General features: G+C 46.2%; 1 protein-coding gene across 1 annotated transcript in view; it reads right to left on the bottom strand.

Annotated features, from left to right (window-relative positions):
• The window catches only part of SLC10A6 (solute carrier family 10 member 6), a 55,522-nt gene that overhangs the window by 10,372 nt on the left and 30,323 nt on the right, over positions 1-14,827 (bottom strand). The window contains exons 4-5 of the mRNA XM_029599204.1: positions 10,543-10,718; positions 588-745 (exon numbers count right to left, since the gene is read on the bottom strand). Of these exons, the coding sequence (XP_029455064.1) occupies positions 588-745; positions 10,543-10,718 (334 nt within the window). The remainder of the gene's footprint in view (positions 1-587; positions 746-10,542; positions 10,719-14,827) is intronic.

Raw genomic sequence — 14,827 nt, 5'->3', positions numbered from 1 at the left:
TTCCATGCCGCAAAGAAGGTGAAGTCGGCGGCGGCACTAGGGCCATGAAGAGGCATCCCAGCAGCGGCTCCTGCCGCAAAGAAGAGGAGCCTACAGAGGGATGGGACCACTGGGGAATGTGGCAGCAGTGGTCCTGGGCAGCCTAGGCCACAAGAAGGCATCCTGCGGTGTCAGGCCAGGATAGAAGGTCGGGCGCCGGCCGGCTCAGAGGTAAAAGGCTGCTCGCAGGATGGGCTCCGCCAGCAGCATCGTAACACTTATCTCCTCTCTTCCTTCCTTCTGCTTCCTGTACCTGCAGGCACTTCAATTTACAGCAGAGCTGAATGTTCCTCCTCTCCCACTCTCTCTTCCTCCCCCTGCCCCTTGCCCCTCCCTTCTCTCCTCTCCCTCTCTCCTGTGGTCTTCACACTTGCTAGAATCCAATCTCCTCCTCCTCCTCCTCTCTATGCTTCCACACCCTTCTCTTCTGTGCGTTTACCGGAATCCCCTGCTGTGAATCTCATCCCACACCACCAATATCACTTTTGCAGTTTATTATAAAATCCATCTATCTGCATGTTTTGCTGTTTACTATGAGAATCGCCTACCTGCAACCAAGAGAAATCCATTTACGAGCTGGAAGGAGCCATAGATCAAAGGGAAGGTAAACATTTGGACCAGCTGTTGTGGAGTGAAAGATAGCTGAAGCATAGTGGAACACATCTGCACGTTCTGTGCTCCCGTTTCAAATGCAATAGTCCGGCATCTGTGAATACAATGTCCCTGAGAATCACTGTGTGTTGGCAGAGTTCTGAAACCTGGAAAAAATCTGAGACTCCATAAGAATGTAATATTGGAAGGTATTCCTTAAACCCTTCCAAGACTTCTTGCGGCTGGTCTTATAGATCTTTTTTTAAAGTTTATAATTCAGGGTTGCTGGTTTTTTTACTCAAAATTCTCTAGTATTTATTTATAATATTATTCCACAAAAAGCTCTCAATATAAATATGGAAGATTATTTTAAACATTCTCCATTATATGTATCTACTTGATTTACAGCTGCATGATCATATTTGAATTAACAAAGAGCAAAAACTGCACTAATGAGCCAGTTCAATGACCCAGTAGTACTGATAATGCACAGCCATTTGGGAGACCTGTGTTCAGCTTCCAGACCCAGCATCTGCTCAGCAAAAGGCCAGGGTCTGGACCTCTAGAAGTTCCATTTAAAGCCACCGGGGGGGGGGGGAAGGTAGGACCATTTATTGCTCAAAAATGACACTTGCAGATCAGAACATAAGACTTGCCATACTGGGTCAGATCAAAGGTTCATCAAATCCAGCATATTGTTTCCAACAGTGGCCAATTCAGGTCACAAGTACCTGGCAAGATCCCAAGGAGCAGATAGATTCCAAGCTGCTTATCCCAAGTTTAAGTAGTGGATTTCTGCAATTCTACCTTAATAATGGTTTATGGACTTTTCCTCCAGGAACTTGTGCAAACCTTTTTTAAACGCAGCTTTCACCACATCCTCTGGCAATGAATTTCAGAGCGTAATTATGCATTGAATAAAAAAATATATTCTCTTATTAGTTTTAAATCTACAACTTAGTAACTTCATTGTGTACTCCCTAGTCTTTGTACTTTTTGAAAGAGTAAACAACTGATTAACGTTTACTTATTCCACCCCCACTCATTATTTTATAAATCTCTATTCTATCTCCCCTCAGCCATCTTTTCTCCAAGCTGAAGAGCCCTAACCTCTTTAGTCTTTCCTCATAGGGGAATCGTTCCATTCCCATGAGACTATGGGTACACAAATAACTGGTTTCAAAAGAATTACTACCCTCAAAAGATGGAGATGCTTTAGCTCCTGTTGGCCTGTTATTCATTGTTGAAATGGAACTGTTCAGCACTGATTACAGTACACTTTGACCATACATTGTGATCAGACTTGCCAGGGAATATTGTGGATAAGGGGCTAGTACACTAACCACTTAATGTCACTGTTACCCTTAAAGAAAAAGTATATGGCAAACAGGCTGCACAAACCTTTACTCAATTTTGTGTATATTAGAGAATGGAGGAAATTGCTAATGAACTCATGATACCTCTATATGAATAATATACGTATGCACCTGTGTTCAGTTTGAGCATGGCCATAATCCAGAATTGGATTAAGGCAGAGGGACAATGGGACCCTGGGAAATTTCCCAATGGCCCAGTAACTCAGCTGCTGAAGACTGTTCTACCTCCTGCCTACTGAACAAGGCAACAGCTGTGATCAGTTTTATTGGAGCTCAGATAAGAGTGCTGAGATAGCTGTGCTTTATGCTCCCTTGCGCTCTGCCTTCCTCCCACTCCTGTTGGGGACAGGCCCTGACAACACAGGTTTCTTGCAGCAGGAAACAAAGCCAGGAGTGGCTCTAACTCTGTTCTTTGCTGCTCATGGCCCTCCATTCAGGCAGTCTAGGCCGTATTAGAGTTTTCTCTTTGAAGAAACTGTCTTGAGTAGGAAGTTGTAATTAAGAAACGTTACTATACAGCTTAAGGTAAAACAAGAAAGAGTATAGTTTCACTGGAAAGAAATGAAAGGAAATGAACAATACAAAAGAAAGGAGGATATTTAGGCTATAGGCCAGGAACACAAAGTGATTTACATGTCCCATGTTGCTAGGCAACACTCTCCATCCCCTTTAGGGCTAATAAGCTGCAAAAGTAGTAGATAATCCTTTGCTGTCTAAATGGAAATAATCTCCTGTCCCTTTTCCATCATATCTGCTCACTAGGCTCTGTCCTGCCCCCTCACTCTCCAGGGGTGGCAAAAAGAGGTTGGCAGCTGTTGCTTTGCCTGTTGCTGGGAGCTTCTGCTGTCAGTCATTGTCTCTGCAGTTCATAGTTCATCTGTACACAAATTGGGGAGAGATGGGAGGGGTTACAGAGAGCCAGAGAAGAACAGAGGGATGGAAGGTGATGAAAAACCTGGGGCAGGAAATGAGTACACAGACCTGGGAGGGGATGACAGATGAGCAACAAGGGTCAGAAGACTGATAGGAGATGAGAAAAGTGGGGGAGAGATGGCTGGGAAGGGAACAGAGATGAGGCAGAGGAAAACAGGAATGGAAGGAGATGAGAGACCCTGGGAGAACAGAGGGCTGGAAGAGGGGAAGATCATGCTCACAATCCTTTGTCCTACAACTCATAGCTCAACTTTCACAAGCTGAGGAGAACTGGGAGGGAGTACAAAGGTTGGGAAGGGAGCAAGAGAGCGAAATTGGACAGAAGACTGGAAGGGGATGAGATACACTGGGGGGTGACAGATGGCTGGGAGGGGGTGAAACAGCAGGAAGACAGATAAGGAAGAAGTGAAAGACAGATGGAAGACTAGGAGAAGGAAAGGAGCAACAAGAAAGTATAATGGGCAAAGATAAGAGGTGGGTCTCGGCGAAACAAGATGGGAGAAAGGGATAAGAGGTAAAAACTAAGTACTGTAAATGCAGAGGCATCGGAGATGTGAGAAGGGAAGAAAAGCAGAGAAACACATTGGAAAAGTGCATGGCACAAAGGCGTGTTTCCTGGTTCTCCATTTTTCCCATCCCCGGCTTACAATCCCTTCCTTCCCCATCACTCCCTCCTCTTCCCCTGCCTTCATATTTGTTCCAGTTTATTCTCCTCCACACAGACCTCTGATCCTGTCCCCTGCCCTCCTCTTGCGACCACCAATCCCTTTTGCCCAGTGGTGCAAGTGATGCTTAAGCAGCCTCTGCAGTGCAGGAGGGGGCCCATTTCCAACCACTCCTGGCTCTATTGAGGTAAACTCCCCTCACCCCCAGCTCTGGAGGCCCTTAACTTGAATTAATGCCACTGCTTCTGCCACCCTCTGGACGCTCTCCAAGGAAGATTTAAATGAAATTTAGTGGGAAAGCTGGAATCCCATCAAGACTCTCCTACCAGATACGTGCGTATGAATGAGAGGGCAGACAGACAGGGGGGAAGCACGTTTTTAGATGAAATGCACCTAAAAATGAGAGAATTGGCATGAAAGAGCAGGAGGGAAGGAAGGAGAGGATGGATAAACAGAAGGAAAAGGAAAACCAAACAGAAGACCCAGTGAAAGTAGGAGAGAGAGAACAGCATGATATAGAAAAATCACAAGGGTTTATATGTATATTCATTTTCAGTTCATAGACCGCGACCTGGCGATGCAGTTATGGTCTCTGAATAGATTTCACAGCCTTCTACAATCGCAGTTCCAGGTGTGATGAGATAGCTGACAAGTAGCAGTGCGTTACTGTCGTTTAACAAATGTAGTTTTGATTTTCCCCATTTGTAGAGGGTGCAGAGGGGGTTATTTTTTTTTTTTTTTTTTTTTATTTGTTTATTCAATTTTACATTTTATACACAAAGAATCCTTTGCATTCAATCAAGAGGAATATTCAAAAGAAAAGTGTTACACCAAATAAATTGTAATAATACAACTATTTTTAAACTGAAATGTTTATCCCCAATTTTTCTAGGTAATAATGGGAAATAGGAACAGAAGAAAAGAAAAAATAGAAAAAGGAGAGAAGGAAGATTTAAACCAATACTCTCTTATCAACCCATTCCTTTATAAATTAGAACCAGATCTTTTAGGTTATAGGGGTTTCCTTTCTAGCATCTATGAAGCCCCTTAACTGTTCTGGATCAAAGAAAATATATGTGTTCCCAGAGTATTTTACTACGCATCTTGCAGAGGGGGTTATTATGCACACTTTTACTTCTTTCCCTCCCACCTCCCAGTCTCCTTAATGTCCACAATCCAAACAAGCTATCTGAAGACAAGATCTATTTGTTTATTTAAAACTTTCTTCTGGTCCGCAACTTCCCAACATGTATCCAGTCGGATTACAAAGTTACATCCATAATATACCATATTAAACATCCAGGACAATAGTACTTTACTTTAAAAATAATAAAATATAGAAAGAAACATCAAAATAAAAAGCTAACAAAAGTTCCTCCAAAAAATATTTTTCTTCACTGATTTTGTAAACATTTTTAGAACTGACTGCTCACGTAGTCCTAATGGTAGTTTATTCTACTCCATAGCGGCTACTGCAGGAAAGACCCGTGATCTCGTTTGGACCCATTTAGACTGATTGGTAGCAGGAATGCACAGCTGTAAGGTAGCTGTTGATCTCAGAGTTCTTCCGGGAGTATAATATTCCAACATAAATCGTAAGGCGCAGGGGTGAACACACTTTAACAATCTAAAAACAATAATCATCAGTCTGAACTGTGCTCTCCGTTTTACCGGTAACCAGTGAAGTTCTTTTAAGACCGGTGAGACACGGTCCCTTCTGGAGCGCCTGGTCAAAACCCGAGCTGTAGCATTCTGCACGAGCTGAAGCACAGGTTAGCTTCTCTGATAGACCTAGATACAGCGAACTGCAAAAGTCCAGATGGCTCAGGACCAAAGCTTGTATCACTGTCCGAAAAAGGTCATGGGATGATAAACTCTTTAAACGGCCTAACCATTTTCAGCTTTAAAAAAGCTACTTTAGCTACATGGCTTACTTGCAATTTCACAGTCAGTTGCGAGTCTAAAAAGACTCCCAAACTTCCTACCTCTGCCTGTAAAGGTGTCTTTCCCTCCCAATTGATCTTAGTTTTATTTATATTTAAAAATAAATAATGGTCAGACAACCTTTCTGTTATTTTGCTAAATGTAGCCTGTCACCTGTTTACCTGCAGTTCACCCTTTGATCCGCTTGGTAAAAAAAAAACTGGATATCATCAGCATATATCAAATACTTAACATCCAATGAAGATACATAAATATTAAATAAAACTGCTGAAAGGGCTGACCCCTGGGACACCCCAAAATAAGCATGTGCCAGGACGAAGTCTCATTTCCCATCTGAACTCTTTGTGTTCTGTCAGTAAGAAACGATCTAAACCAGCTTAAAACTGTTCCTGTTGCGGAGCTGGACCCTTGGCCCGAGGTGGGGGTTAGCGCTACCTGTGAGGGAAGACCCCCACAGGTCCCCACTGTCGGGAGGCGAGGCCGGACAGGAAGCAGAGGCAAACAAGGACTTCGCCAATACCAGCCCACATTCCCCGCAGGTTGAGCCCTTGGGTGCCGGGGCCAGCTGGTCTTAGGTGGGCCTCTGCATGGCTGGTCCCGGGAGCGGCCAGGCGAGGAGCAAGACAAGGAGCATTCCAAGATCCAGTCCAAGAGCCACAGCAGGCGACAGGAGGAGTCAGGACTGGTCCAGGGGTCGGAGGCAGGCGGCAAGGTCGTAGTCTGGTCCGGTCCTAAGGTCAGAGGCAGGCGGCAAAGTTGTAGTCGGGTCCGATCCAAGGGTCAAGCCAAAGTCAGTCCAAGAGAAGGGCGTAGGAACCAAGGCTAGGCAGGAAAGCGGAAGGTGAAACTCAAGATCAGGAACAAGCAGGAACAGAGACTGGAACTCAGGATCAGGAACAGCAGCAACTCGGGAACAACGCTCAGGACAAGCAAGATGACCTGTTGCCAAAGCAAGCTCTGACTGGCAGAGCTTGCCTTAAATACTCTGAGCCGCAGACGTCATCAGTGGGGGCCGCAGGAGTGTTTCCCACCGTGGCCCCTTTAAATCTTGGAGCATGGCGCGTATGTGCACAAGGAGTGGGACTCCGAAAGAGGTAGCGGCGGTGCTGTGGACCACATGGCGGCAGGCGCCACCGGAAGAGAGAAGACGCAGTCCAACGAGGGGGAACCCCTTACTATGCCAGAGGGGCCTGGTCGAGAGACAGCGGCACAGCCGCGAAGGGAGCTGCCAACTGCTGCAAGACCAGGAGGGACCAAGCTCGGAAGCCGGTGTCGGAAGGTAGGAGGCCCTTGCCTGAGGCCTCCTTGACCCAAAATCGTAACAGTTCCCCCTAAGCCATACAGCGCTAAACAGCTTAAAAGCGCCTCGTGATGCACTGAATCAAAGGCCGCACTTAAGTCGAGCTGGACCAGTATGCCTGTACCACCCCAGTCCAGACAACACAGCAGGGAATCTAGCAGGCTCAACAGGAGATGCTCAGTACTCTGATTTTTGCGAAAACCAAGCTGGTTACAGTCTAGCATTTGGTTCTCATTTGCCTAATTCTCTAGCTGTTCCAACACTGTTTTCTCAAAGATTTTTGCCACTGTTGGCAAGCTTGATACAGGCTGGTAGTTCCCCAACTCAGAAGAGGACAGGCTGCATTTTTTTTCTTAGGCCTCACAGATGCTTGTTTCCACCTGTTTGGAATCTCACCGTCACTCAAGGACCTATTAACCATTGCTCTTATCATCCGATAAGACCTATCCTTCAGCTTCTTTATAATCAGGAAGGGACAAGGATCTAATACTGAAAAAATTGTTTTCAATGATGATACCTTAATATCCACTTCCTTAAGGGTCACTGGTTCAAACTCAGTCCAAGAGTTCTGCCAGGCGGCGGGATGTGTCAAGCTCACATTAGCAGAAGTGTGAGAGGTCATGGGAGAGGACAAGCTGGGTGCACAAGATGTGGGGCAAGGGGTTGGAATAGAGGTCCAGAAGAGCAGGGGGGAGGGGAGGGTCCAAGAAATGATGGCAGGATGCTATTTCACAGGTAAGAGGAGAAGGCGAGAAATGGATCTGGTGGCAGAGGGATAAGAATCACAGGCTGGTTGGAAAAGGTGTGACCAACCTTGCAACAATCGCTCCATTTAGCACAGATTTTCACTCATGGTAAATCATTAGTGATTAGCACATTCATTAATATGAGTGCTACCACGAGTTAGCATGCCCGCAAACAACAGAGCTAATTAATGAATCAGCCCCTATGTAAAATCCCACCTTTCGGGGTACATCATATGATGGAGGGGAATTCCTTATTGTTTAAGGGTCTTCCCTTCCATCTTTTGTGTGGATTCTTCAAAGTAGATCATGCATATGGTGAGGTCAACCTGGTGGAAGTAGTTTGCTTCAATACCGCTATCCTTTGCTTGCTACTGTATGGACAGGGAAGACGTCCCCTCACTCCCTTCCATGATCTCTGACTCCACCCATCAAATCAGGCTGGCTGAACAATGGACGCTGACACGTTCCAAAATCCAAACAGCAACTTTATTTTCTGGTATATCCAGCCAGCCAAACTATTTATATGGACGAGACAGAGGTTTCCCAAAATGCTGAGCCATTTCAGAAAATCATGGGTCTCCATACAGTGTGAGTATTAAAACTATTGCTGGCCATAAGGGGTCCAGCTTGTATCCTTTCCCCCTCCTTTTCTCTCTTTCAGCCCGCTGAGAAGCTGGTTTTCTTTTTCAGGCTTACCCATATCAGAGCTCTCACCCGATGGGCCACAAACACTCAAGCACGAAATTCCATAATAGTACAACACAAACACACACCATCCCCTTTTTCCAAGGCCCTGCTCACCTCTCACCCTGATTCAGGACCTCTTTATGCAAATCCCCACAGTGCCAGCCCTCCTAGCTGGTTTTTGCTGGACACAGCACTAAACAGGGCATCTTGGGGCAATCCCTGAGGGCAGCTCACCCCTCTTGCGCACCACCTTCTTCCCCTCTTTGAGCATCCTACTAGGCACCTCTTGATTAAGTCTCCAGGAGGACAACAAACGACTCCCAAGCACACTCTAGCCACTGGCCTCTCCGCTTCACCCTCATGGTTTAGCTCCTCAGAGGGAGGAGGAATCCTTTATTGCCAACAATTTCTATTCGGTCTACATCGGGAACCCTCCTGTCCATCTGGGCTAGGTTCCCCCGGACCACACACATATCCGGACTTCCAAGGGGTAGTTCCCTACTGGGTTAACTCATCCACTGCTGCACATCTCCTTTTGAGCCGTATAGCAGTTCCCCTGGGAGGGAAGGAACCCACTCTGTGCTACTCTGGTACTCCTCTGCTCCGGTCCAACCATGAACGGGAACGGATTCCACGCCACCTCTTCTCGGCCTTGGGCCTCTCCCCTTGAGGGGAAGAGGCCCCTGCAGGATCCCAATCCCCTTGGAGGATTCCCGGGCTTCCTAGCCCACAGGCTACATACTCCAGCTGCTTACATACCTAGAGGCAGGGAAGGAAAGGGCCAAAACCTTCCCACTTTTTACTACGTGCTTCTCTCTCAGCAACCAATCAGAGAGTCCCCAAACTGCTAAGACTTTCCCCTAAAATGCCATCCAGTGGTCATTAACCATTTAACATATTTGTTAACTGGTTAAGACATGATGAGGGACAGGGTCTCTCCCACACACAAGCACATATTTTCTCTTACTTGCTTCCTCCTTGACGTAGTAGACAGAAGCAGTCTCCTTCTTCAGCCCCCGTGGATAAGGGAACAACTTCCGGCCATGGGGCATTGGACTAGTTCCGGCAGGGCCATTCCTTCTCCTCTTCCTCTGAAGCAGCGCGGCCCCGCCGAAACTGATGGCATCGTAAGTGCTGCGTTAGTAAATGGAAAAGCAACATAACCCCGTCAGAATCAGCAGTGTTGCCAGCGGGGCCACACTACTTTTCCACTTACTAAGGCCATGCCGTCCACGCTGTCAATTTCGACGGAGCCGTGCTGCTCTTTTTTTCTGCTGAGGACCCACTGGCCGCACAGCTCTCCTTCGTGCCTTTTGGTAGCGGCGCCTGTGGCCGTGGCCATATTGGCCATGGGCATGCTACAGCTCTGCTCCAACCTATTCGCATGGTTGTCAGGATCATTGCTATCACTGCTTTGGCTGTCTGGCCAATGAGTATTGTTGTTCAGAGGTTTAACCATAAATAGAATGTTATGCGCTGAGCTCAGCAAGTAGCTCCCCACCAGACTAAAAGTGACTAGCCAGTGGGTCTTGCCCTCCCCAAGCCCCAGAATGAAAAGAAAATTTTCACAGAACACCACATGACACAGAAGAGATGAAAGAGGGAAAGCATGACAGAGAGAGAAGGAGGCAACAGAAGACACACACTGTCACATAGTTGATGGCCTCAAAAATGTACACACAGTAAATATATTTCCAAGCAATAGGATTATTTAGGGACTCAGAATAGTCCTAACTACCACGTCAAAGGTTTTCTTTTCTTGGCCCGGAAATTTTTTAACCTAGTTGTTTTCCCCTGCTCCTTTAGGCCTCCAGTTCAATCGGGCTGGGATCTGGCACATTCAGCCTTCATTCACAATTACCTGGGGCTTTTTCCTACTGTTCATATCCCCTCCCAGCTTAATTAGCCCACTCATTGCAATAATCCCCCTCCCAGCTTACTTAGCCCACTCATTGCTCCTTCTGTAACCCTGTAATCATGGATCCTAAATCCTGCCACTAGGCATCGCCAGTGCATGATTAATGTGATTCCCTTCTTCCCCAATGCTGCCTCCATGGTATAACCAGTCCTAGCCAACTTGGAAAGCAGAAGGCTTGAGCCAGGAATGGAACCTAAGTCCCCCTGCATGGCAGTGCACTAATTCTGAAGCACCAAGCCGGGCTCAATTCTCCTTCCTTTATAACTGAAGAAGCATAAAGCCTCTCTCAAAGCTTCCATGCTTGCATATGCAGATTCTTACACAAGCTTTCAGTTGACCTTACCTTTTCCAAGGCTGACGTATGAGAAGAGCCATCAGAAAACCAGAAATGTAGCCAATCAATGGAAAGATGATTCCAATAGCCAATATGGAAAGATCTGTATTCCAAGACCCTTCATAAAGTATTGAGCTGGCCATTCCAATCCCAACTATTAGAACCACACCTATAAGCGCTCCAACCTAACACAAATGAAAAGGAGCGAAGAGAAAATCAGTTCATAATAAGAAATACACAGTAAATCATTCTAAGATACTGAATGTTGGAATATTGAAGCTCTCTCTTTGATGTTTTGTTGCTGAACATGCCTTGGGGCAGATGCAATAAATTTGCTTAGAAAGCGGGCGCTGAACAGTCAGGTGCCCCTAAGGGGGGTGCCATGCAATATTTAAATTAGGGGGTCGCGTTAGCAAGGAGGCGCCTCTAGCACCTCCTTGCTAACGCGACCCCGATCGGTTTCCTAACTCAGCCGTCTGCCGGTTAGGAAAACCAACGCCAAGTTTAATGGCATCGGTTCTCCTAACTCGCCGTCTGCCAGTTAGGAAACCGACGCCGGGGTTTCAGGAAACTGACGCTTGTCGGTTGAACGCCGTTTCCTGCACCCGACTTTCAAGTGTTGTTTTTTTTTAACTTGTTTCTTTTTGATAAAATTTCTTTAAGCATTTAAAACAAGTACAGAAAAGAAGTTTTTTCTGCTTTTCTGTACTTGTTTTAAAAGCGCTCAGCTATTAATGCCTGCTCCAGGCAGTCGTTAATTTCTGATCGCTAAATGTGCATCCTAGACGCACATTTATTTTTTTGCAACTGGAGTGAATGCTAATAGCTTCAATCACATGCATTTGCTAATCCCCTTATTGCATTAGGGGATTCATTAGTGCCTATTCTACCCGCGTCTGAATGCAGGTTATACAGTAAAAAGATTTATGAAGCATGCAAGAGGCAGAAGACCACATATACTTTCTATTCTCAAGCTCCATTCCTGCCCACGAAGATTTATTTCCCACCTAGAAAAATACTTTTATTTGCCTCCAGAAGGCCTCGAGTCCAAACAGATTTAATCCTGTTTAGATCAGGAGTAAGTCCAAGCAGCCTCCCTGTTACACCATTAGGCACAGGGTTCCTGTGTTCCATAACCAGAAAACCAGAATAAATAAGTGACAGCACAGAACCACCTATGTGTTCATAATGGGGTAGATTTTAAAAGGAGCACATGCGGCGTACATGTGCGCGTGCTACCCAGCGCACACACATGTATGCCCGATTTTATAACTTGTGCGTGCAAGTTATAAAATCGGGGGTTGATGTGCGCAAGGGAGTGCACAATTGTGCACCTTGCGAGCACAGATCCAACGCCGAGCCAGCGCCGAGCCGTGCTGCCTTCCCTGTTCCCTCCCAGGCCGCTCCGAAATCAGAGTGGCCCCGGAGAGATCTTCCCTACCCCGCCACCCCATCTTCCCTTCCCTTCACCTACCTCCCTCACCCTTTCCCTCCTACCTTTTGCTTGGGTTTCTTTTTATCTCGAATCTTACTTCAGTCCTGAAGTAAGTTGCGCGTGCCGGCCAACTGCTGATGCGAGATCCCCGGCCCAGCGGCAAATATGGCTGCTGTGCCGGGAGCCTGACCCCGCCCTCGGACCACCCCACCCATTCCCCGCCCCTTTTTGCAAGCCCTGGGACTTACACGTGTCCCGGGGGCTTTACACGCGTCGCCGGGCCTTTTTAAAATGGGCCCGACGCGCATAAACCTTTTAAAATCTACCCCAGTATGCTTACATAAGTCTTACAAATTTAGCTTCCAAGGAGACAAAAGCAATATTCATAAATATTTCCTCGCCAACATCAGACCTTTATGTATGCTCCACTGAATGAACGGTTTTTGGACCCCATGAGCAGCTGGCAGTGCCGCACAACAGCATCCTTATTAGTTAATTAGTCCATCTGGGTTTTTTTCTCTTTCTTTCTCTTCTTGTCCTACATTGTATACCCGGTTTTACATTGGGCATGTGCTTAATAATAAAGTGATGCTCATAAGTGATTGGTGTGCACTGAGCATTTGCTGACTTGCTTTCCTGAGAGTTTTTGCTCAATGCTGTTCCATTTATCTTACAAATACTGTTACTTTCCTTTCATTACCCTGTTATTTTCTGTAAGAAATTAATAAATAACAATTGTTTTTCAGGTTTTTATTAACTCTTTTACTACCTGATTATTTTTGCAGCAAAACATTCAAAGCACACACATCTGTTCCTCCTTGATGTGCAGCAACGCATACTAGAATCCATGGCGTCTTCCTTGGAAGGACTTAACATCCGTCTGGATTCTATAGCTACGGCTCAGGCAGCCCCTCCACCATTACCATTGGTAATGCAGAGCAATACCTGGTCCGTGATTCCATTACCTACTCCTCCACGTTACGCTGGTGAACCTCGCTTGTGTCAAGGATTTCTCAACCAGTGCAGTATGCACTTTCATCTTCAAGCCTCCCTGTTTCCAGATGATCTTACCAAAACTACCTATATCATGTCTCTATTAGAGGGTAAAGCCCTGGCCTGGGCTTCTCCCTTTTGGCGACGGTCAGATCCAGTTTTACAAAACCTTCCTAAATTCCTGGAACTATTTCAAGCGGTATTTGACGATCCAGGGAAACAAGTGGTTGCTGGTTCCAAGCTGCTACAACTTCGGCAAGGAGGTCGGTCACTGGCTGACTACACCATTGAATTTAGAACCCTTGCCTCCGAACTACATTGGGAGGAGAACTGTCTCCAGGCCATATTTCTGGAGGGCCTGTCACTCAAAATTAAGGACGAAATGGCAGCTCGGGAGTTACCTCAATCATTGGACTCTATCATGGACTTGGTCACCCGGATAGACCGTCGGATACAGGAAAGAGCTCGTGAGGGATCAAGTACAAGAAGGCACATAGCGAGTACTACGCCCTCTCGCTCGGTTGCTTCCGTCTGTCGAACTGCCTCTAATACAGAAAGGACTGTCGAAGAACCAATGCAATTGGGAAGAGGTCCTCTCTCACCAGAAGAACGTCAAAGACGTCGTAAGGCAGGTCTCTGTTTATATTGTGGAGGGTCAGGTCATCGTATTGCAGGTTGTCCCATACGTCCGGGAAACTACAAAGCCTAGGTTCCCCAGGGGGAGTAACCCTAGGCATTATGTCTCCAGCGCCCCCTCTGACCTTGCCTATTACCATTGTCATTGGAGGACTTAAATTCACCACGCTGGCCCTAGTAGATTCTGGGGCCAGTGGAAACTTTATCTTACAAGAAATGGTGGAGCAACTTCATATTCCCACACATTTTTGTCAGAAGCCGTTGATCATCTTCTCCATCCACGGAGACTCCTTTCCAGAAAGAATAACACACCACACCGTTTCTCTGGACTGCCACATTGCACCCAATCATACCGAACAGATCACCCTCTATGTCCTCCAGAAAGTTATTCATCCGGTAGTTCTTGGTATTCCCTGGTTGCAACGCCACAATCCGCAGTTTGATTGGACATCTTTAAGACTTACTCATTGGGGTCCAGCATACCACGAAACCTGCCTAAAAGGAAGTACTTCCACTTGTAGCTTCATCTATACCTCGCTCCTGGAGAAATTACCCTTTCAGTACAAACAATTCGCGGATATATTCTCCAAAAAGGCCACAGATATCTTGCCTCCGCATAGAGAGTTTGACTGTGCAATTAATTTGATTCCTGGATCCACGCCCCTTCAGGGTAGAGTCTATCCCTTGTCCACTTCAGTGACTTGCGCCATGTCTGAATATATCCAAGATAATCTTCAGAAGGGGTTTATCCGAAAATCCAAATCCCCAGCTGGAGCCGGGTTTTTTTTTTGTCGGAAAAAAAGATGGAACTTTACGTCCTTGTATCGACTTCCGTGGACTGAATGCAATTACGGTCAAGGATCGGTATCCGTTGCCCCTTATTGCTGAACTTTTTGATTGCCTACAGGGAGCCCGGGTATTCTCCAAATTGGATCTCCGAGGAGCCTATAACTTAGTCAGGATTTGTGAGGGAGATGAGTGGAAGACTGCTTTTAACACCAGAGATGGCCACTATGAATATCTTGTCATGCCATTCGGACTAACCAATGCTCCTGCCATCTTTCAGCACTTTATTAATGAAATATTTAGAGACTTGCTCTATGTCTGCGTGGTAGTCTACCTAGATGACATTTTGGTTTTTTCCTGCGATTTACAGATGCATCATCAACACATTATTCAAGTATTGCAACGTTTGAGAGAACATCGACTCTATGCCAAATTAGAAAAATG

This window comes from Rhinatrema bivittatum, chromosome 1 (genome assembly GCF_901001135.1).
Source record: "Rhinatrema bivittatum chromosome 1, aRhiBiv1.1, whole genome shotgun sequence".
Taxonomy (NCBI): domain Eukaryota; kingdom Metazoa; phylum Chordata; class Amphibia; order Gymnophiona; family Rhinatrematidae; genus Rhinatrema; species Rhinatrema bivittatum.
Note: the sequence above shows the minus strand (reverse complement) of the source record. Positions and strands in the feature narration are given on the sequence as shown.